This window comes from Myxine glutinosa, chromosome 4 (genome assembly GCF_964187855.1).
Source record: "Myxine glutinosa chromosome 4, kmMyxGlut1.1, whole genome shotgun sequence".
NCBI classification, from domain to species: Eukaryota; Metazoa; Chordata; class Myxini; order Myxiniformes; family Myxinidae; genus Myxine; species Myxine glutinosa.
In genome coordinates, this window is record NC_136264.1 from 181,108,906 (window position 1) to 181,131,943 (window position 23,038).

A 23,038-nucleotide genomic window follows, 5' to 3' on the forward strand; every position below is an offset into this window, starting at 1 on the left:
GCAATGTGCTATTAAAAACCCGTGTTGAGCTGCGTTTGTTTTATTACATGAAATGCAAGGCTTGCTTAAAATTACATTGACTCCCAAAAATATTTTTTTGTCATGGCGTTCTACATAAAATATTCCTGAACATCTGTTTAGCCTACATATCTCACTCAGGGTTCTTGTCCCACTGACAAGGCGATGCACTGACTCCAGAGGAGTATGACAAGACAAGGATGAGCGAATAGAAGTCAGAGAGAAAATAATAAAACAGAAAATTAAAATTTGAAGGGGAGGGTAAAATGAGGGTGGAGAAAAACATCATTGGATGGGATGAAGTACAGCGATATAAGTACGCTGGTAGTGCATGACAGGTAACTGAAGCCTTGGGGAGAGTGGAGAGATTGTACAAAGTACAACCTTGCAGAACCTTATGTGGTGGAAGAAGGTTGCGCAAGCAGAGAGGAATACAGAAGTCGAGGTGAGCAGGAAGCTGGATTTTGCGGGAGAGGCAGAAAGCAAGAGTGCCTAACCCCACCTTATGAAACTACAAAAGCCTAGATATGGAATGTTTCACAAGGAGGAAATAACTGTTGTTGTTTCGTATACAACTTGTGGCTGCTGGTTTATTTGTGGTTCACGAGTTATCAAACAGAATGACAAACAGATATTCGTCATGGGTGTGTGTCTGTCTGTCTGTCCGCAGCATAACTACCTGATGATATCATCTGATCTTGATGAAACTTGGGTGGGAGGTTGATATCATGATCTAGTTGTGTCCTGCGTAGAGTGGGCATATTGCGCCCATTGTGGGCGGAGCGACGCCCGAAAAAGATGCCTTTTTAGGGGGTAATCGAGTTCAAGCTACATCTTCTCCGAGGGTTTTGGTATTTGCTTAGGCCAATGTCATGTGTCTAGCCCCACGGAGCTCGATTTTTTATTTTTGCCCCAAGGTCAAGGTCGCGAAATTTAGAAAAGTCGATTTTTGATGGTTTTATTACATTGTTCGCTTCCTGATATGGTGAAATGTCGTACATGATCTTATATTATCACACATCATGAAATACAAGTTTTCCAACAAATTTCAGAATTTTCGACTTTTGACCTTTGAAGGTCACAAAGGTCAATTTTTCAAAGTTGTCGGAATAGAACCGAATTTTCGGTATTGTGTAGCTGGCTAACCTCATAACTGATTATACATTATTAAATTAAAGTTATTCTCTACCATAATGTTGTGTGTAGATAATTTAAAGGCCAGCACCACACACAATTACGTACAGCTGGCTCTTGAAGGCCTGTGCACGCAGCGCATTGGGGCCCTTTGTAAATAGGCATGTACACCACATGTCGGGGGCCGACACCTGCCACGTGGGCCCCCGACCCCCAGTCTGGGCCTGTTTCGGTTGTAGACCGTCCTTTGTCATTGAATACCGCTCGCTCGTGAACCATCGTCGTCTCCTGACTTGTTTATTTTATTTTATTGCATACAAGATTGAGGCTCCTGGAAGAGCTAACATTAATCACAAAAAAATAAAATAACGGACACATAAAACATAAGGGGAGTGGTAGACAAGATGGGGAGAGAGAGGGTGAAGTACACAAGCACAACATTTGAGAGCAGGGACATCGGGAGATCTGTGGGAGGGAGAGGGCTTGGGGGAAGAGGCGTGGGAAGGGGGTGGGGGTGGGAGAAGTATAAAACACATGGTCACTGCAAGGACTTCCAGGAAAGAAGTTGGTATTTCAAAAAAGTGGATCTGGGGTGAATTAGCCGATCAAGAAAAATCCTTGGTTTGAATGAAAAGATCAAGGTTTTGAATGGGGGAAGATAAGAGATGGTGGTGAACAGCTGTGAAACATTCATTGATGGGCGTTGAAGATCCCATAGTGTCCTTCATGAAGAGTCGGTGAACTATCGCCGGCACTATGACCAAATTCCAAATTTTGTCCTAACCATCCAGCAGAGTGCATTGCATTAGCAGCACAGCCGTACCCTCAGCCTTGCGCTGCATATGAACGAATAAGAAGCTGGGACGTTTAAACTTTGATGCTTCTTTTCACCGATTGCACCAGCACATGACAGATATCACGGATTGCACATGCCTGGAAAATATTCACGAGCACTTGCCTGGGAAGATTGCTCTTGCACATGACTGGAAGATAATTGCGAAGGGGCTATCAAGATGCAACCTACATGCCAGATCGAGAACCAAGCAGTGGAAGCACGTGCCACAGATGAAGCATCCGCTGAGACAAAGTATTCACATTGCGAAGCTCTATAGTATCCTAGGAAACTGCAAAATCGATTTAGTACTTGTATACAGCCGTGGCCAAAAATATTGGCACCCTTGCACTTTTTTTTTTTTTTCCAAATAACTCAAAATTTTCTCTAAAAATAAGTTGAAATTGACAAAAGTATTTGGTCTCCACAATTATTGATTTCACTGCTAATATTACAGAACCTTTGTTTTTGATTCAGAACTTAATATATCCTATTAAATCAGGAAATAAAAAGAAATGGCATTGACAAAATTATTGACACCCGATAATATTTGGTAGTACAGATTTTGGACAAAAGAACTGCAGTCAAGCACTTCCTATAGCCATTGTGGAAATGTAACTCATTGATTGGGACTGGTAACTCATTGATTGGGACTGGTAACGAAGCAGATAGACGATTTCGTAAATGAATGTCAGGAATGTGCACGAACATGGTAATCTCTTGTCCACCTGGTCACAGCCCCAGGCTGGAGCACCCCCCTATTGTTTGGTAAATGGAACTCGCAGCAGGAGGGGAGCGAGCTGGTGCCAGTGAGGTGACCGAGTAACGTTTGCGGAGAACGGATTAGGATTAGCGGAGGAAGGATTAATACTGCGGTGCCCATAAAAGAGTGAACATCTCCTTGATTCAGGAGCACTCATCCTCAGAAGCCCTGCCCGACGGAATGAACGCGTACCACGAGTACGGCGCTGCAGCCACGAAAGAGGGACTATGCGGATAGAGTTACCTGGTCCATTGAGTTAAACGGTAGTTATTTGGTATTGGAATGAAGTGAACAACCAGTTAATAAAGTTGTGATCTTTTGTAAACCTGTGACATCATTGGAGTATTGAGTCTCACAACACTTCCCCGACACCATGAATAAGCTTCCTACACCTCTCTACTGGCAGTTTGGCCCACTCTTCTTGTGCTCCAGTTCTCCCAGATTTGATGGGTACCTTCTCCCAACTGTTATTTTCAGATCTCCCCACAGGTGTTCAATGGGATTTAGATCTGGACTCATTGCTGGCCACTTCAGACAGTCCAGCTTTTTGTCTTGAACCATTCCTGGGTGCTTTTTGAAATGTATTTGGGGTCATTGTCCTGCTGCAAGACCCATGATCTTCGACCAAAATGCCTTGGTAATCTCCTGATTTCATGATTCCATGCACACATTCAAGGCACCCAGTGCCAGAGGCAGCACAGCAACCCCAAAACATCACTGAACCTCCTCCTTGTTTGACTGTAGGGAAGGTGTTCTTTTCTTTGAAGCCTTCGTTTTGTTTTCTGTAAACATAGAGATGATGTGTTTTACCAAAAAGCTCTAATTTGGTCTCGTCTATCCACAGGACATTCTCCCAGAAGGATTTTGGCTTGTTCAGGAATGTTTTGGAAAACTCCAGTCAAGCTTTCTTCTGTCTGTCAAACGCACGCACATACACACCAGTGGGGTCCTCCTACCATAAAACCCCATATCATCGAGTTGGCGATGGATGGTGTGAGTTGAAACTGTCGTACCTTGAGTCTGAAGGTCAGCTTGAATCTGTTTGGCAGTTGATCGAGGTGCTTTCCCCACTACATGGGGGGGCCAGGAGGACCCACCATGCACGCCACTCAGCATTCACCGGGACCACTATTTTCTTACTTATTAAGTAGCTGGTGAAATTTTAAAACCTGTACCCAAAGAATAAAGTGTCACGATGGACGTTTTTTTTTTTGGCGAAAAACAATACGGGCTTTAAAGCAAAGTAGTAGAAATTGCACGAGATAAGGGGAAGGGGGTGGGGGGGGGGGGGGGAACGGAAAATGAAAACGCGTCACTTTTCCCCTCTGTTTTGGCAGTTGGTTGAGGTGCTTCCTCCACCATTCGAACAATCGTTCACTGAATCTTCGATCACGTTTTCTGTTGCGGCCATGTCCAGGGAGGTCAGCTACAGTGCCATGGGCCTTAAACTTCCTCATGACATTGCGTACGGAGGACACAGGAACATCAATATCTCTTGAGATGGACGCTTAGCCTTCAGATTGTCCATGCTTGGCTACAATCTTGTCTGACCTCCTCAAAAAATTCTTTTTTCTTTCTTTTCCCCATGTTCATTGTGGTACACACAGTGACAAAACAGTATAATTACTCCTTTTTCCCATTCATACTAGATGAATGAATGATTTTTATATTGCAGGCACCAACAACTCACCACGGGTGAGTTCAATTCCAAAGTAAAGGAGAATCCACCTGTTTAAAATCTAATTATTTCTAACAACTAAAAGGTGCCAATAATATTGTCCAGGCCATTTTAGGATCTCTGTGTGGAATAAGCTAAGATTTAGTAATTTATTCAGCTTTTTTTGTTTTGTTCCACTGCAAACCAAAGAAATACATATGTGGATACCAAAAGATGTTTTAATTTCAACAATTTTCTGGAAGAAATGGTGAATTATTTGAAAAAAGTGCAAGGGTGCCAATATTTTTGGCCAAGACAGTACATTATTGTTCGGCTGAGGTTTACTTTGTGCTATGAATAATGTGTGATCCCAACTACCGTTGTCCCTACTGAAGTGTGTGTGTGTGTGTGTGTGTGTGTGTGTGTGTGTGTGTGTGTGTGTGTGTGTGTGTGTGTGTGTGTGTGTGTGTGTGTGTGTGTGTGTGTGTGTTCGCGTTAATTCAGGACTGGTTTCGGGAGGTATGAGCCTTTAGATGGCAGAGATAGGTTATAGGTGATCCTGGTTTAAGCATCAATTATAATCTAAACAACAATGTGCCTGTCATGTCATTCCTCCTGTTGATGTGCAGAGCCAGAAAAGTAAATAAAAAGAACAGAACAATGATTTATGAGGAGCAAATCCAGACTGCGTCAAGTGGACACATGCAGCAACAATCAGAGATGGAGCTGCATGGGTGTGTGGATGAAGACCGTGGGCCGCTGGATGGCAAAATGGACACCTCAAGACCTACACTTCCAGCCATCTCTTCAAGGGATCAATGGGCCAGCGATCTTGACTTTTTCCTTGCTATTACTGGGATGTTCATTGGTCTTGGCAATATATGGCGTTTTCCTTACTTGTGCTACAAGAATGGTGGAGGTGCGTAGCATAGGTTTTTAGGTTGATCTCGTTTTATGATTCTTAAGGAATAAGAGCTTAGCATTTTGCTTCATATGTCCAGGTGCGTTTCTCATACCCTACCTCATCTTTCTCCTGGGTGCTGGAGTTCCTCTCTTTATGATGGAGATTGCACTCGGACAATTCACAGGCCAAGGTGGGATCATTTGCTGGATCAATGTCTGCCCACTCCTTGCCGGTAAGTGTCCAGTGCTACTTTTGGCGCATTTTTACCTGCGACATGTCGCAGGTGTACAAGAGCTTTGCATTGCTGTTGTTGTGGTGGTTCTTGTTGGTCAATTTTTTTAATGTGCACCCATTGGTCGAACAGCTCACTGACCACACCCACATCACCAACAACTCCACCCACCATAGCACCGAGACGAAATGATATGGCCGGTTGTCTGGTGGGCCTAACACATTGGGCCTGTAGGCCTCTGCCGATTATAGATTGCCCAGGTTTGTTGCATCAGATTTATATTGGCTTTGCTTGGGTCGAGTGTTATTCATGATGAGGGACCCCAAAAAATGTTATCATATGCCGAATAATAGTGAGGTTTAATCAAGCCCGTCAGAACGCACGGTACGTCAGAATCTAGCATTAGATTGCGCAAATTACTAAAAACAAGTGTTATGTAATTTTTGAGCAGCCCCACATTGGGGTTAAGCAATCCGTGACTGACGAATCAGCGTATTCTGATGAAACTGTGGTGGAAGCTGTTGTGGCGGACACGAAAGCACTGACGTGGTGACATCACCCCGCACACCGAGTGGGGGTGGGCCACGCCCGGGAGAGAGGCGTGGCCTCACGATATACACAGGGCGCGCAGCCCTGAGAGTTCAGTGTTACAGTGAGTTCTTGAATAAAGACTCTTACAAATTACCGCGTTGTCCACTTCCTCCTTGTTTACAAACAGCGCGCGTAACACCGCGCTTTACTGGTGACCCTCGACGTTGGATCTGCCGTAGTGATCCTTCCAAACACGACGCCATTGCCATGGCCAACAACGCGATGTCGATTAAACTTCCCGAATTTTGGGAGGCCCAGGCCGAAGTTGGTTCGTCCAAGCCGAAGCCCAGTTTCAGCTTCGGCGCCTCACCCACAACGACACGCGCTACTGCCACGTCGTCGCCTCCCTCGGGCCCGGCACGGCCGCTCGAGTTGTGTCCGTCCTTCGCCACCCACCAGACGGCCACAAGTACGAGGCACTCAAGCGGCTGCTCCTAGCCACGTTCGGCCTCACGGAGGACACACGGGCCGACCGCCTCCTGGATCTCCCCGAGCTCGGCGACACGCGCCCGTCGGTCCGAATGGACCATATGCTGTCACTGTTGGGCGACGAAGCCCCTGGTTCTCTATTCCGGGCACTTTTCCATCGCCAACTTCCAGCACAGGTACGCCTCGCGTTGGCCGGGACCGTGCTAACGGAACCCCGAGCATTGGCCGCCGCGGCGGACAGGTACTTCGCGGCTTCGGACACGCGGGCGAGAGTCGGTGCGGCCATCACGGACCTCGAGGCCGATGCTGCTGATGATGCTGATCCACAGCATCAGCTTACACAGCATACGCAGCATGCTGATACGCACCTCGTGGCCGCCGCCACGCCCCGCCCACCGCCGCGGCGAAAACCGCCACCGCGGGGAACACCGCCAACTCCGCCGGCCTGGCGGAGCCAGCCGCACTCCTCCAGCTCCACCACCTGGTGCTGGTTCCACGCCAAGTTCGGCCACGAGGCTCGACAGTGTCATCCGCCATGCTCCTTCAACAGGTCGGGAAACGCCCGGGCCGGCGCTCGATAGTGGCAATGAGCGCCGGCCGTTCGAACAGCCTGCTGTTCATCACTGACACCTTATCCGGGCGCCGTTACCTGTGCGACACAGGAGCGCAGGTGAGTGTCATTCCTGCCGGTACGTCAGACAAGCACGCCGCGGGCGGGGGCCCCGCGCTGCTTGCTGCAAACAGGACGCCCATCCGTACGTGCGGAAAACGCTGCCTCTCTGCGGTTCGGAGGGCAGGTTTTCTGATGGTCGTTCGTCACTGCCGACGTGCCCATGGCAATGCTTGGCGCGGACTTCCTGTGCGCAAATGGGCTCCTGGTCGACGTAAAGCACAGACGTCTTGTCCAGGCCGAGACGTTCAGCTCGCTCGCTTGTGCGCTGCCCAGCTCGTCGAGCAGCCCACTGAGCGGCTCACCGAGCGGCTTGCCAAGCGGCTTGCTGAACGGTTCGGTTCCGGCCACGTTGATCTGTATGCTTCCGGCAGCGGACAAATTCACCCGCCTCCTCACCGGCTTCCCGGCCCTCACGCGGCCCACCTTCTCGGCGGGGGCCGTCAAGCACGGGGTGGCCCATCACATCCCCACCGTCGGGCCACCGGTCTACGCCCGGGCACGCCGCCTCGAGCCGACGAAGCTGGCAGTAGCAAAAGCGGCGTTCGCTACCCTGGAGCGACTCGGCATCGTTCGGCGCTCGGAGAGTGCTTGGGCGTCGCCGCTGCACATCGTGCCGAAGCCCGGCGGGGGATGGTGACCGTGCGGGGACTATCGCCGTCTCAATGATGCCACCACCCCCGACCGCTACCCCGTCCCCCACATTCAGGACCTTTCCGCCCGTTTGGCGGGCATGTCCTTCTTCTCGAAGGTGGACCTCATACGCGGTTACCATCAGGTCCCCGTCAGGCCGGAGGACGTCCCGAAGACGGCGGTTATCACGCCGTTCGGACTCTTCGAATTCCTGCGGATGCCCTTCGGTCTGAAGAATGCGGCTCAGGCGTTCCAGCGGCTAATGGATAGCATCCTGCGCGACTTGGATTTTGTATACGTCTACCTGGACGATATCCTCGTCGCCAGCGCGTCCCGCGAAAAGCACATACACCACCTCCGCACGCTCTTCGAACGCCTGGGCCAGCATGGCCTGATTGTGAACCCCGCAAAGTGCCGGTTCGGCGTCGCCGAACTCGATTTTCTGGGGCACCGCGTCACCAGGCATGGAGCCGTCCCCCTGCCGGCCAAGGTGGAGGCGGTGAAGGGGTTTCCGCGCCCCCGCACGATCAGGGGGCTGCAGGAGTTCCTGGGCATGGTGAACTTTTACCATCGGTTCCTGCCCCGTATCGCCCAGCTCCTGCGCCCCCTGCACGAAGCTCTCCGAGGTAAGCCGGGCAAAGGCGACGTCACCTGGACCGAGCAGATGGACGCGGCATTCACGGGCGCGATGCTCGCCTTGGCTAACGCCACCATGCTCGCGCACCTGGCGCCCGATGCACCGATCGCCCTCACCGACGCCTCGGACTACGCGGTGGGCGCGGTGCATGAGCAATGGGTGTGTGGAGCTTGGCAACCGCTGGCGTTCTTTAGCCGGCAGCTTTGCCCGCCCGAACGCTGTTACAGTACCTTCGACCGCAAGTTGCTCGGGCTTCACTTGGCGGTCAGGCACTTCCGCCATCTGCTCGAGGGCCGTGCATTCACGGCCTTTGTCGACCACAAGCCGCTGGTCTTCGCGATGGGCAAGGTCACCGAGCCGTGGTCGGCCCGGCAGCAGCGTCACCTCTCGGCCGTGTCCGAGTACACGATGGACATCCGGCACGTCACGGGGAAGGACAACCCGGTGGCGGCTTGCCTTTCCCGGGCCGTCGCCCACGCAGTCCACCTCGGCATCGACGATGCCCGGATGGCAGCGGACCAGGCCGCTGATCCCGACGTCCAGGCCTTGTGGACCGCCGTCACATGCCTCCGCGTCACCGAGGTGCCGTTCGACGGCGCGGGCGTGGCCCTCTTGTGCGACGTCTCCCTCGGGCGGCCTTGCCCCATCGTGCCCGCGGGCTGGCAGCACCAGGTGTTTGACGCCATCCACGGCCTGTCCCACCCGGGCGCGAGGGCCTCCCAAAGGTTGATCGCCGACAAATTCGTCTGGCATGGCCTCCGGAATGCCGTCCGCGGCTGGGCCAGGACGTGCCTCACGTGCCAGCGCGCCAAGGTGCACCGGCACACCCAGGCCCCGTTGGCCCCGTTTACGGTGCCGCAACGTCGGTTTGACCACGTCCACGTGGACCTGGTGGGACCTCTGCCCCAATCGCGGGGTTTCACCCACGTCCTCACCATGGTGGACCGCACCGTCCGGTGGCCGGAGGCCGTGCCCTTGACGGCGGCAGACGTCGCGCAGGCTTTCATCACCACCTGGGTCGCCCGGTTCGGCGCCCCCTCAGACATCTCGTCCGACCGCGGCCCCCAGTTCACCTCGGAGCTCTGGGGGGCGGTCGCACAGGGGCTCGGGGTCCGGCTGCACCGAACCATGGCCTACCACCCCCAGGCTAATGGCCTGTGTGAGCGATTTCACCGCTCATTGAAGGCCGCGCTCCGGGCCACCCTCCGCGACGGCGGCTGGGTCCACAGGCTCCCCTGGGTCCTGCTGGGCCTCCGGACGGCGCCCAAGGAGGACCTGCGTGCATCCGCGGTGGATTTGTTATTTGGGCAACCGCTGCGGGTGCCGGTCGAGTGCCTCCCCGACTCCACAGCACCATGGTCCGCGGCACAGCAGCGCTCTGCAGGAGACCGCCCAGAGGTTCGCCCCTGTGCCAACGGCATGCCACGGGCACCCACCGACGCACGTCGCCCCGGAGCTTCACACGGCGGAGTACGTCTTCATCCGCCACGATGCCCACCGGACACCACTGCGGCCCCCGTACGACGGGCCTTTCCGCGTGCTGGAGACCGGGGTGAAGCACTTCATCCTGGACATCTGCGGTACTCCTGACCGCGTTTCTGTGGACCGCCTCAAGCCGGCCCACCTCGACGTGGACCATCCACCGCCAGTGGCCCGACCCCTGCGTCGGGGCCGCCCCCCTGCGGGCGGATCCCAGGCACCGCCCAGCCCCGCCGCCACGCCGCCCCCCGGTCCTGCACCCATCCCAGGGGCAGCCGGAGGCATCCCAGATGGCATCCCTGCATCCCAGACGCCGCCAGTCGCCAGGGGGCGCTTCGGCCGGGTCATCCGTTTGCCCCGCAAACTGGCCCTTCAGGTGCGTGGGGATTCTGGGGGGGCGCGTGTGGCGGACACGAAAGCACTGACGTGGTGACATCACCCCGCACACCGAGTGGGGGTGGGCCACGCCCGGGAGAGAGGCGTGGCCTCACGATATACACGGGGCGCGCAGCCCTGAGAGTTCAGTGTTACAGTGAGCTCTTGAATAAAGACTCTTACAAATTACCGCGTTGTCCGCTTCCTCCTTGTTTACAAACAGCGCGCGTAACACCGCGCTTTACTGTCATGGATAAGAGGTGACGAGTTAATCTTTTAATCGCACATAATAAATGTGGGTTTCCCAATCTCGCTGTTTATCTTTTATGAGTGCTTTAAATGTGCATTTCCCAATCAGGCAGTTACCGGATTTTATTGCAGGTTGTGACCACAGCGCGATCATTCTTGTTCTTAGATGCTTGACCTTGGTCAAGATGTAGGTGATTGTGAATCTTGGGTTAAGAACGCTGAGCACATGTTCGTGAAATGAACAGGCATCTTGAGTAAAACCAAGACTTGACACCGGAAACAAGCCTGTGCTGATTGCGGGTTAGGGCGATCCTCGATAGTGATACCGGTCTGTGCCGATTACGGGTGCTGCAATCCGCGATAGCGATACCAGCCTGTGCTGATTACGGGTGCTGCAATTCTCGATAGCGATACCGGCCTGTGCCGATTACGGGTGCTGCAATCCGCGATAGCGATACCAGCCTGTGCTGATTACGGGTGCTGCAATTCTCGATAGCGATACCGGCCTGTGCCGATTACGGGTGCTGCAATCCGCGATAGCGATACCGGCCTGTGCCGATTACGGGTGCTGCAATCCGCGATAGCGATACCAGCCTGTGCTGATTACGGGTGCTGCAATTCTCGATAGCGATACCGGCCTGTGCCGATTACGGGTGCTGCAATCCGCGATAGCGATACCGGCCTGTGCCGATTACGGGTGCTGCAATCCGCGATAGCGATACCGGCCTGTGCTGATTACGGGTGCTGCAATTCTCGATAGCGATACCGGCCTGTGCCGATTACGGGTGCTGCAATCCGCGATAGCGATACCAGCCTGTGCTGATTACGGGTGCTGCAATTCTCGATAGCGATACCGGCCTGTGCCGATTACGGGTGCTGCAATCCGCGATAGCGATACCGGCCTGTGCCGATTACGGGTGCTGCAATCCGCGATAGCGATACCAGCCTGTGCTGATTACGGGTGCTGCAATTCTCGATAGCGATACCGGCCTGTGCCGATTACGGGTGCGGCAATCCGCGATAGCGAAACCGGCCTGTGCCGATTACGGGTGCGGCAATCCGCGATAGCGAAACCGGCCTGTGCCGATTACGGGTGCGGCAATCCACGATAGCGAAACCGGCCTGTGCCGATTACGGGTGCGGCAATCCGTGATAGCGAAACCGGCCTGTGCCGATTACGGGTGCGGCAATCCGCGATAGCGACACCAGCCTGTGCAGATTACGGGTGCGGCAATCCGCGATAGCGATACCGGCCTGTGCCGATTACGGGTGCGGCAATCCGCGATAGCGAAACCGGCCTGTGCCGATTACGGGTGCGGCAATCCGCGATAGCGACACCAGCCTGTGCAGATTACGGGTGCTGCAATCCGCGATACCGGCCTGTGCCGATTACAGGTGCTGCAATCCGCGATAGCGATACCGGCCTGTGCCGATTACGGGTGCTGCAATCCGCGATAGCGATACCAGCCTGTGCAGATTACGGGGGCTGCAATACACGTTTCGGGACGTATGAGCCTTTAGATGGCAGAGATAGGTTATAGGTGATCCTGGTTTAAGCATCAATTAATAATCTAAACAACAATGTGCCTGTCATGTCATTCCTCCTGTTGATGTGCAGAGCCAGAAAAGTAAATAAAAAGAACAGAACAATGATTTATGAGGAGCAAATCCAGACTGCATCAAGTGGACAGATGCAGCAACAATCAGAGATGGAGCTGCATGGGATGGAGCTCCGACTGACTTGATAGAAGGTTAAATGGATGGAGCAAAATACAAAAAAATCTTGGAGGTAAACCTGCTGCCCTCTGCTAGAAAGGAGGAATTAATGCAATTTTATGCAAAAAGTCTGAATTAATGCATTTTAATTCCAGACAATAAGGCACCAAAAGGTGAAAAATTTGAAAGGGGGTGTAGACTTTCCATAGGAACTGTAACTCCCCTCAATCCAATCTCTTACCACTTGCTGCTTTGCTCTAGATGTGATCTTGTGTGTGTCTGCCTGCTGACTTACACTTGCCTACAGGTCACAATTTTAAACCGATCTTCACGAAACTTCTCCAAATGGTTGAGTTTGTGGTCTGACAAAATATTTATGTTTGAGGTCAAAATGTCAAAAGGTCAACCACTTTTTTCTAATTTCTAAAATCTTCAATTTTCATCTGATAGACTTGAAATTTGAATATGATTTTCATATCAGCTAACTGAATGCAACCACCAACTATTTTTGAGATCAGCATAGGCTAAAGGTCAACAATCATTTCAAATTTCTAAATTCCTCAATTTTCTTCCGACTGACTTGAAATCTGAATAGGATTTACAAATCAGCTTACTGAAACCAACCACCAACTATTTTGAGGTCAACGTAGGCCAAAAGGTCAGCATAGGCCAAATTTCTAAAATTGTCAATTTTCATCCGATTAACTTAAACTTTGAAGACGATTTGCATACCAGGTCAATGAATTAAACTACAAATTATTTGTGAGGTCAAAAGGATGCTCCACTGAGTGCCATTGTATTTTGTTCTCTTTTGCCAAGTGTTGCTCTATGAGCGATTTTTCATTTGTTTGTCTGGCTATTTGTTTGTCCACACAGAATAAATATTATTTTCTCTGCAACCGTTGGTCCAATTGACAGGAAAAATTTCCCATAGGTGCGCCTCCTCCTGTATAGTTTTTTAAAAAATGATAATTATGACATCATAGGTGACGTGGTACGGGCGCCATATTGGAAAAAAAAACAAAAAAACTTTTCACCTCTATATCTCCGAAAGTGCTGAATATAAAAAAAAATTAAATAAATGACGTCTCATTGTAAAGAACTGTCCATTCGGACCAACATAACTTAATAATGATGTCATAGGTACCTCCTTTATGACGGCATCATTCGACAAGTACAAAACTTCAGCCGATAAAGATGAAATTTCTTGAGCATCATCTTGGGATAAATTGGTGGAGAAAAATAAAATGACAGTCATGTGGTTAGGCCACCATATTTGTTTTTACACAAAAGCCTTAAAAACAACTAAAACACGTCCAGGCGAGGGTCTGCAATCTAATTGCTTCCTTGTTCTTATCTATATTTGTTTTTACATGTTGCTTCCATCAGTATGACATATCACAGTGCATTCTTTCCTCCCATTTTCATTTTCACATATCATTTTCTTCTTCAAATATCATTTTCACATATCGGATCTTCTGTGCCTGTCTAATATTGTTGTGTGTCTCCTGGTGAACACAGCAGGGCGACATATATGATCAAACCAGCTTTACTCCCAGGCGTTCAATCCAACATGATGGTATTCTTTACACGCGAGGGAAAGGGGGATGACGAACTTACCTGGATGGCTTCCACCCGACTTCTTCGCACCTGGATAAATTAAATCAAAATGACACAGAGTTAAAATGTACAAAAATAACGGCTTTATTAAATAAAACGCCGGTAACAAGGAATGCATGATAAAAATAAATTCCTAATTGGAGCGCCCCCCACAGACTCAAATACAAACGATGGGAAAAATAACTGTAAAAATAAATTTGTGTTTGTGTGACATTTAGCTCTAATCGGCTCTTGAACCTCGTCAGGAATCGTCAAAACCCTGTCGCGTCCTTGGTGGCAAAACCGCAGGCTGCACTGCCGTGGGCGCGAACTCGGCCTCGCGCACCCTCGTTCGCCCAGTCATGCTAGTCTTCATCGCCCGTGCGTGGGAAACCGCAGTTCTCGGTCCGCAGTTCCTCGTCAACACGATCACGATGAAGATGTCGGAACATGACCGTTCACCACTGGATCCAGCAACCTGTGCTAATTTTATTGCTGTGCTCTATGTTCGTGGGATGTACCATGCAAAAGGACTTGAATTGAATAGTCTGTGGTCTGTTACCTGGGGCCCACCATTCTTTCATGACACCATGTCAAGAAACAGATTTTGTGATATTATGCGATTCTTGTGATTTGACCAAAGGTCAACAAGGTCTGAGCATTTGCAGGGAGACAAATTTGTACTGGTGTCTGAAGTCTGGAATCGCTTTATACAGAATTGCATCCTCTGCTATAAGCCTGGGGAAAACATTACCGTGGATGAGCAACTGTTACCCACGAAGGCCAGGTGTCGATTCACCCAATACATGCCCAACAAACCAGACAAATTCGGAATAAAGTTTTGGCTAGCAGTTGATGTACATTCAAAGTATCTGCTGAATGGGTTTCCATACCTGGGCAAAGATGAGCACCGTCCTGCAGACCAGACGTTGGCTGAAAATGTGGTGCTATGTATTTTGGATCCTTACTTGAATGAGGGAAGAAATGTTACCACAGACATCTTTTTCACCTCCCTAAAGTTGGCAGAGAAACTGAAATCAAAGAGCACAAGAATAATGGGTACAATGAATCGTGTACGGAGAGAAGTCCCCTCCTCATTGAAGAACATGGGCACAGCTCTACACGACTACTGTGATGAAGAATGGTCACACTACCCTAACTGTTTACCAGGGTAAGAAAAATAAGAATGTTTTGTTGCTCAGTACCCTGCACCCTTCTGTAGGTGTGAAAGATAACCCCAAGAAGCTTTCTGAGACTGTTGCTTTCTGTAATTCAACACAAAGTACGGAATGGATATTGTTGATCAGATGGCCAGGAAGTACTCTGTCAAGGCAAGATCTCGCAGATGGCCAGTTCATGTGTTTTACAACATTCTGGACCTGGCTGTCATAAATGTGTGGGTACTGTTCAAGTCAGTGACTGGGAAACACATCAGCCGCCGAGACTTCATCTTCTGTGAATGTTGGACTGTGCCGCCGCCAGCCGCCGAGACTTCATCTTCTGTGACTTCAGTGCAAAGTCCATTGAGAATTTGGCATTCCTCAATTGCGGAAGTTGATGAGCTCCGAAAGGAGTACTTATCAGTCATCACCCCGGGAACAACAGCAGTTGAGTCGCTTGGAGGAGGGGCCTCCAGCAAAGCGCATGCGGAAACAATGCCAAGTCACCAATTGCAAGAACAAAATGGTGGACACCTGTGCAATGTGCAACAAGCTTATATGTGGCAAGTGCACTGAACAAGTGGTCAAAAAGTGCATAGCTTGCTGTCAGCTGTAAAAACAAAATGGTGAGCAGTTGTGTGATGTGCAAAGAGTGTGTTTCAACTCGTCTCATCATAACAAGCAATAAACATGTGTAACAATTGATTTCTTGCTTTACTTCATATCATGATCAGCCTTTTTCATCAGTGGTCAAAATGACTGCTGTCTGAGGTATTAGGTAGGTGGGTGAGGCTGGGAGTTCGTGTTAATGGGCGATTTCTTACTATTTGTGTGTGCTGCGTGTGTCATACGGAACAAAGGATTCATAACAGAGGCCATTACATACAGGGGATTAATTTACCCATAATCCCTAGCTAATTAACAAACCCCACCCCTCTCATGGAGACGCGAAGATACACTTACACGACATCCGGTCTAAACAAATTTCTTACTTATTACATGTGGTTCTTCTTCACGAGTCGGCGCACACTACCTATTCAATTCTACCTGGACTAAGGTAATCACTGCCTACCCCCTACAAACTTAACATATATATATACATATATATATTTGTTGAGGTTTTGAGAATTGTACATATAACATCATTAAAGATTAAAGGTTCGACCCCCCACCCCCCCCCCCCCCCCCCCAATAGTTAGTCCACAAGCAACACGTCGGCCCATTAGAATTAGTTATGTTATAGTATGTGTAAGAATAGGCCATTTGCCTAGTGACATCTGCATTGTGTAAAGAATTAAGCTTAGGTCCTTTTCATTTTGCGGCCACCCTCCAATTTCCATCATGGGCAAACTCGATCCCATTTGGCATTCCTCAACTTTGTTACACTTTGGCCGCCAGCAGCGTTCGCTGCCCTTGGTTTCGCTCGAAACTAGTCGGGTAACCACGAGGTAGGCCTGAAAAGGGGGAGGAGCGCGAGGGTCGAGGAGTGGCCGCGTCAAAGCAGTGCGTCAGAGGCGGTGACGGTAAGGGCAACAGCCAACCAGAGCTCGGTGGGCATGGCTTGATAGGGCGTGGCAAGAAACGTCTGGTGATTTCCAGAGGGTTCCAAGGGCGTGGCAATAAAACCCTTGGCGCAAGGCCCCCACCTCAGATGAGAAGGGAGAGGCGCTTACAAAGGATTGGAGCCAGGCATTGGTATTGAAAGGACTCGCATGCAAGTTGAGTTGAGTTGAGTTGAGCTGAGATGAGTTGAGAGATGAGAAGGGATGCGCAGTTCAGAGTTGAGTGACGAGTTGGGAGAGAACTGATCCGGAGCACTCGTGTGAGAACTGCATTGGGAGGACCGGCATGCACACGACAGTTCGAGGCATTGATTGAGCAGCGCATTGAGTAGCGCATATTGAACTGTCCGTTTATTACGTATGCAGCCCCGTGAGTGTAACCGCCAAAGCCAGCCCTACCGTTCGCCCTGTGATAATCCCGTGCGCGCCAAACAACACATGGAGAGTTCCTGGCCGCTGTGTTCATCTGCTTCATGGTGCGAGTTGGGGACCAGAGAGCGAGCTGCCTGGACACCATCCCTGGACCATCGACCTGTTTGTCTGCAACCCCGTGTGTGTGTCTGAGTGTGACGGGCCCGTTTGTCTTGGGATAAGTTAAGACTGTTTAAGGCTGCACTGTGTCTTCTTCTTGTTCTTATTGTACAAAGTGTAAATAAACCTGTTATTCCTTTTCTTCCCAAATTCGACCGTTTCAGTCATTTCCTCCATTGGGTAAGCATGGCACGATTACGAACCACTTGGATCGGGTTTAGTCATTGCTAACGGCTCGGGTCACGGGTTCGCTACTGCTCGGCGTTTCCACCAACACCCGTGATTTGGGCGGGGCTTATTTCCTCATTTCCGGTCGGCGTGAGTAATTAGGTAATTGTGATTAATCCTACGACCCTACTTCACGCTGTCCGGGAGTGACGTCATAGGTCCCGGGTCCCTTCGGCAAGTCAAAGACAAGGGGACTAATACCCCCTTGGTAAAGGGGAAAGGCCGGCGCTGAGATCCGCAACAATTGGTGTCAGGAGGGGGATTTGACCCGAAGTGCGCCTAACACACTCAAAATTATGAGTGGCCGAAATTTAGTTAACCACCAAATTGTAATCGTGCCATGGATAACCAAGACGGTCGGATGCCGGTGGGGGTAAATGAGGAGGTAGAGGAGGAATTAGAATCAATAACCCAGGACCCCCGGGAAGAATGGGAAGAAGAGGAGAACATGGATGAGGGTGCAGCAGTCGGGGTGGCAGGGGAAGAAAATGGCGGCGCCTCGCACGTGGCGACGAGGGCCCTGCCCACTGCACAAGTAGGGTTTATGGACCTGCAAGTCTTTATGGCACAATTGAGGGCGTGCATGACAGTCGAAATGGGAAATGAGGCGAATGGGAGAGCAATTGGGAAATCAAATTGGGGGATTGAAAAATAATATGGGAGAAATGAAAGACCGGTTAAATAATTTGGAAAACAAAATGGGGGGGGGGGGCAATTGAAGGAAATGGGGGACAAATCTACCCGGGAAATAAAAGGGTTGGAAAACAATATGAACACCCAAGGGAAGTTAATAAAAGAGATGGGGAAAGACATAAGGCGCAGGTCGAGCGGGAAAGTCGCATTGGTATGCGACGGGGTAACGCGATTTGAGGAACGCGGGGAAAGGGAGCTAGAGCAGAGCATAGTTAAGTTGACCGGGTTATAAATTGCGACACGGGGTATAGAAAAGCCGACGGCCGCCAAATTAGAAGAGAAAATTTTAAGCGCGCCGGCGGTCGTTGAGCTAGAAATCATTGGAATAAAATAAAGTGGAAATTGGGGTTGAAGAGACGGCAGAAAAAGAAAATGTATCGTCGGAGAAAAAGATGGAATATGTGCAAAGTCCATGTTTGCATCGTGATGTCATGCTGCCTAACCCCAATGAGAGTTTGCAGGCGCTGCTGCAGAAAAGGGTCCCGAAGGTGAGTAGGAGCGTGTATAGCGGGAATGTGTAGGGGAAGAAAAATTTGCGCGCTTGGGATCGAGACGCAACCCGGGCGCTCGTAGAAGGTCCATGGTGCGCTGTGTGAAGGTGAATGGCGCGCGTGTGCGAACGGCGCCGGAGCGTGAGTATAAGACGGAGTGTATGTGGGAAGAGTGTGTTGAAGGAGAGTGTGAAACGGAGTGTGCGATGCCCAAAGAGAGTGTGTGGGAGTGCACACCAGAGCACGTGATTGGGTGTGTACCAAAAGAGTGCACACCCATGGTTGTTACGGAGTACGTAACGGGAGAGGGTATGCGAGGGTGTGCGATGGCCAAGTGTGTTATGAAGTGTGCAACCGAGGAGTGTGTGATAATGGAGTGTGCGAGCGGCGTGAGTGCGCCTGAGTGGTGTGCACCTGAGTGTGTAAGAAAAGAGTGCACGGAGAGAGAGTGCAGTAGTAGAATGCATTGAGTGTATGAGAGCCGCTGGAGCGCCGACGCAAGCTCTCGGGGCGTGGTGCGCTTTGTGTGCTGCGGAGGCCGGTGGGGATCATTGCCGCGGCAGCGTGCATGATTCGGGCCGGGCCCCCGCCCTGTATGGTCGGTGCCGCATCGTAAAGGCGAACGGCATGGTTTGAGGGGAGGAGGGCGAGGTCGGATCTCCGCCCCCTGGCGGCCGCGGTGCTCTGACCGAGGGAGGTTATGCCATCGTGCAGGAGACCGAAAGGCTCCACGCAGGGATTGCGCCAGGAACCTCGGCCCAAGTATGCCTCCTCCCCAGAATCCAAAATGCCGGACGGACCCAACCAACAGTAGACCAACCACCCGCATGCATTGCTCGGCTTTTCGAACCCGAGCGGTGACGAAAATGTATTGCCGCACGGAGAGGCTCAAGTGTAATGGACGAATGGCAGTAGTGATGGTGAATGGTATCCAGGGTAGAGGGATGGCAGATCTACCATCCCTCACATCGTTTTTTGGGGGCACATGAGCTCGAGTTATGGGAAAGGAGGCAGACGAGTTATGTGGCAAGCCGATGCGTCGGTTCAAAGCGCTGTGTTACAGGTTGGGTTCTCGGTTGAGCTTGAGTCAGACCATCCGTTGAGTTATGCGAGCCTGGCGAAGGAGGGGGGCAGTGTTGAGGTTTTGAGATTGTTCATATAACATCATTAAAGGTTAAAGGTTTGCCCCCCAAAGTTAGTCCACAAGCAACACGTAGGCCCATTAGAATTAGTTATGTCATATGTTGTGTAAGAGTAGGCCATTTCCCTAGTGACATCTGCGTTGTGTAAATAATTAAGCTTAGGTCCTTTTCATTTTGCGGCCACCCTTCAATTACATATTGGGCAAACTCGATCCCGTGCCCCATTTGGCATCCCTCAAGTTTGTTACGCTTTGGCCGCAAGCAGGCAGACAGGACATCATCTTCCAAAAGGACATCATAGGAATTTTCAGAATTCCCAAAGTTCAAAGTGCCATAACTTTGTTAAAAATGATCGATACGTCGTGAAGTTCGCACTTGACGTGAAACTTATGAGGAAACCATGCACCAAGTTTGAAATCATTAGCGTTAAGAGTTTAGAAAAAAAGTCTGGAAAACTGTTCTTTGCGTGACGGACTGACCGACCGACTGACTGACGAACTGACAGACTGACAGACTGACAGACTGACGAACTGACGAACTGACAGACTGACGAACTGACGAACTGACAGACTGACAGACTGACAGACTGACAGACTGACTGACAGACTGACAGACGGAGGGACGGCGTGCAAACCTGTAGTCTCCTCCGGTGTACACCGGTAGGGGACTAACAAACATTCTGAGTATTGCGCTGCAATACATGTCCCCTGCCGGCAGTCGGTCGTCCGGAAAACTGTTGGGGAAATTACCAAGGGTTATTAGTCCCCGACACCGGAGGTGTACACCGGAGGGCACTATAGGTTTGCACGCCGTCACTCCTTCGGTCAGTCCGTCACGCAAAGAACAGTTTTCCAGACTTTTTTTCTAAACTCTTAATGCTAATGATTTCAAACTTGGTACATGGTTTCCTCATGATACGTTACACGTCAAGTTCGAACTTCACGACGTTTCGATCATTTTTAACAAAGTTATGGCACTTTGAACTTTGGGAATTCTGATAATTCCGATGATCCTTAACTCAGTGCCATTTTCAGTTTTAATTGCCTTTAAAAAAGATTTTCTCTGCAATAATTGGACCGATTAAGATCAAATTTTCACCATATGAGGGACTCGGTCTGTAGAATATTTTAATGATAATTATGACGTCACAGGTCATGTGGTTCGGCCGCCATATTGTTTTTCGTGAAAACACGAAAACCCCTTTTTCTCTGCAATGGCTGAACAGATCGAGGCCAAGCTTTGCAGGCAGAATCGCATAGCCATGACGAACAAAAAAGTCAGCGAGCATGACGTCATGCGTCACATGGTTTCAGAGTTATGACATTTTAAAGCATGAACCTTTAAAACCGAGCTCCTCCCTCATTTTTGATCCAATCGAGGGGAAACTTCACAGATCTGTTCAGCATGGCAATCTACTAAAATTTCCTTTTGGAATTTGCGATAGGGTGCGTGGTTTGGCAGATATCGTTAATTAAACCAAATATAAAAAAAAAAATGGATATCTCTTGTTTATTCTAGAGTTCTCCTCAAGCCGCACCGCGCGCCCTCAGTCTCGTCCCGAGAATGGCGCAGCCAAGCCGAGCAACATATATATACACATCGATCATTGATCGTGAACCGGAAAATATAATAAATTACTGATATTTAGCGACTCGAAAGGTTCTTTATCAACAACTTATTTTCTCGTGCTTCTGCTGACCTGTCTGCAAGGTGTACAAATCGAAGTCCCGAGTGCGAATCACAGGTGAGCCCGTCCTGAGGTAATTAGCGATTGGGAATGATTCAGAACCTGTGGATAAATAACCCTTGGTAATTTCCCCAACAGTTTTCCGGACGACAGACTGCGGTAGGGGACATGTATTGCAGCGCAATACTCAGAATGCTTGTTTATTATATTTTCTGGTTCACGATCAATGATCGATGTGTATATATATATATGTTGCTTGGCTTGGCTCCGCCTCTCCGGAAAGCGCGCGCCGTGTCAAGCTGTTGATGTTCGCGAGACGAGGCTGAGGGCACGCGGTGCGGCTTGAGAACTCTCGAATAAACAAGAGATATCCATTTAAAAAAAGATATTTTCGTTTAATTAACGATATCTGCCGAGCCACGTGCCCTATCGCAAATTCCAAAGGACATTTTAGTAGATTGACATGCTGAACAGATCTGTGAAGTTTCCCCTCGATTGGATCAAAAATGAGGGAGGAGCTCGGTTTTAAAGGTTCATGCTTAAAAACGTCATAACTCTGAAACCATGTGACGCATGACATGCTCGCTGACATTTTTTTGTTCGTCATGGCTATGCAATTCTGCCTGCAATGTTTGGCCTCGATCTGTTCAGCCGTTGGAGAAAAAGGGGTTTTCGTGTTTTCACGAAAAACAATATGGCGGCGGAACCACGTGACCTGTGACGTCATAACTACCATTAAAACATTCTACAGACCGAGTCGCTCCTATGGTGAAAATTTGATCTCAATCCGTCCTATTATTGCAGAGAAAATCATTTTTAAAGGAAATTAAAACTTAAAATGGCACTGAGTTAAGGATCATCAGAATAATCAGAATTCCCAAAGTTCAAAGTGCCATAACTTTGTCAAAAATGATCGAAACGTCGTGAAGTTCGAACTCGATCTGTAACTTATGAGGAAACCATGTGCCAAGTTTGAAATCACTAGCGTTAAGCGTTTAGAAAAAAAGTCCGGAAAACTGTTCTTTGCGTGACGGACGGCGTGCAAACCTATAGTCCTCTCCGATGTACACCGGTAGGGGACTAATAAACGTACTAACTTCTAATCTCGTGTGTGGGTGTATCGATGCATAGGCGCCCGCAGAACTACGTAACTTCCGGTTAAGTGCACCCTTCGCGACAAGTCACGTGATTGGATACGTTGAAAACAAACCACAAAAGGGCACGTGTTACAGCTTACTTCCGGTAGTCTCGCCCTCATCTATAAGGAAGAACGCTATTGAAAATTGGGTCGCCACTTCAAAATCCAAGATGGCCGCCTTGCATCTGACGAGGGACCGAGGCGTAACGCTTATCTATACATCTCCATGAAACATGGGCCCAACAGATCCACACTCCGAGGAAAAGTAGAGAAACAATAAAAGCAGAGGGGGAGAACTGGTTCAGGGCTTGGGGTCGGCCCGTGCCTTACTTAGCTTAGGTATACCGAACATGAATGATGGAGGTAGGAGGGGTAAAAACCTGGAAAATGGTCAGTAGGTGTGGGTGCGGTGCAACCTCGTCCTCTACCAGAGGTTTCCGCCTCCGCTCGGCCTGCCCGTCTTTCACCACCTCCACAGCGGTTCGTGC

General features: G+C 50.0%; 1 protein-coding gene across 4 annotated transcripts in view; it reads left to right on the forward strand.

The window, feature by feature from the left end:
* Positions 1-340: 340 nt before the first annotated feature.
* LOC137416735 (sodium- and chloride-dependent taurine transporter-like) overlaps positions 341-23,038 on the forward strand; it is a 157,672-nt gene continuing 134,974 nt past the window's right edge. For 3 of the 4 annotated variants that reach the window (XM_068102355.2, XM_068102356.1, XM_068102354.2), the window contains exons 1-4: positions 341-463; positions 2,056-2,239; positions 5,034-5,323; positions 5,406-5,540. In XM_068102355.2, the coding sequence (XP_067958456.1) occupies positions 2,166-2,239; positions 5,034-5,323; positions 5,406-5,540 (499 nt within the window). In that variant the 5' untranslated portion in view covers positions 341-463; positions 2,056-2,165. The remainder of the gene's footprint in view (positions 464-2,055; positions 2,240-5,033; positions 5,324-5,405; positions 5,541-23,038) is intronic. The other variant, XM_068102357.2, reaches the window with a different exon arrangement.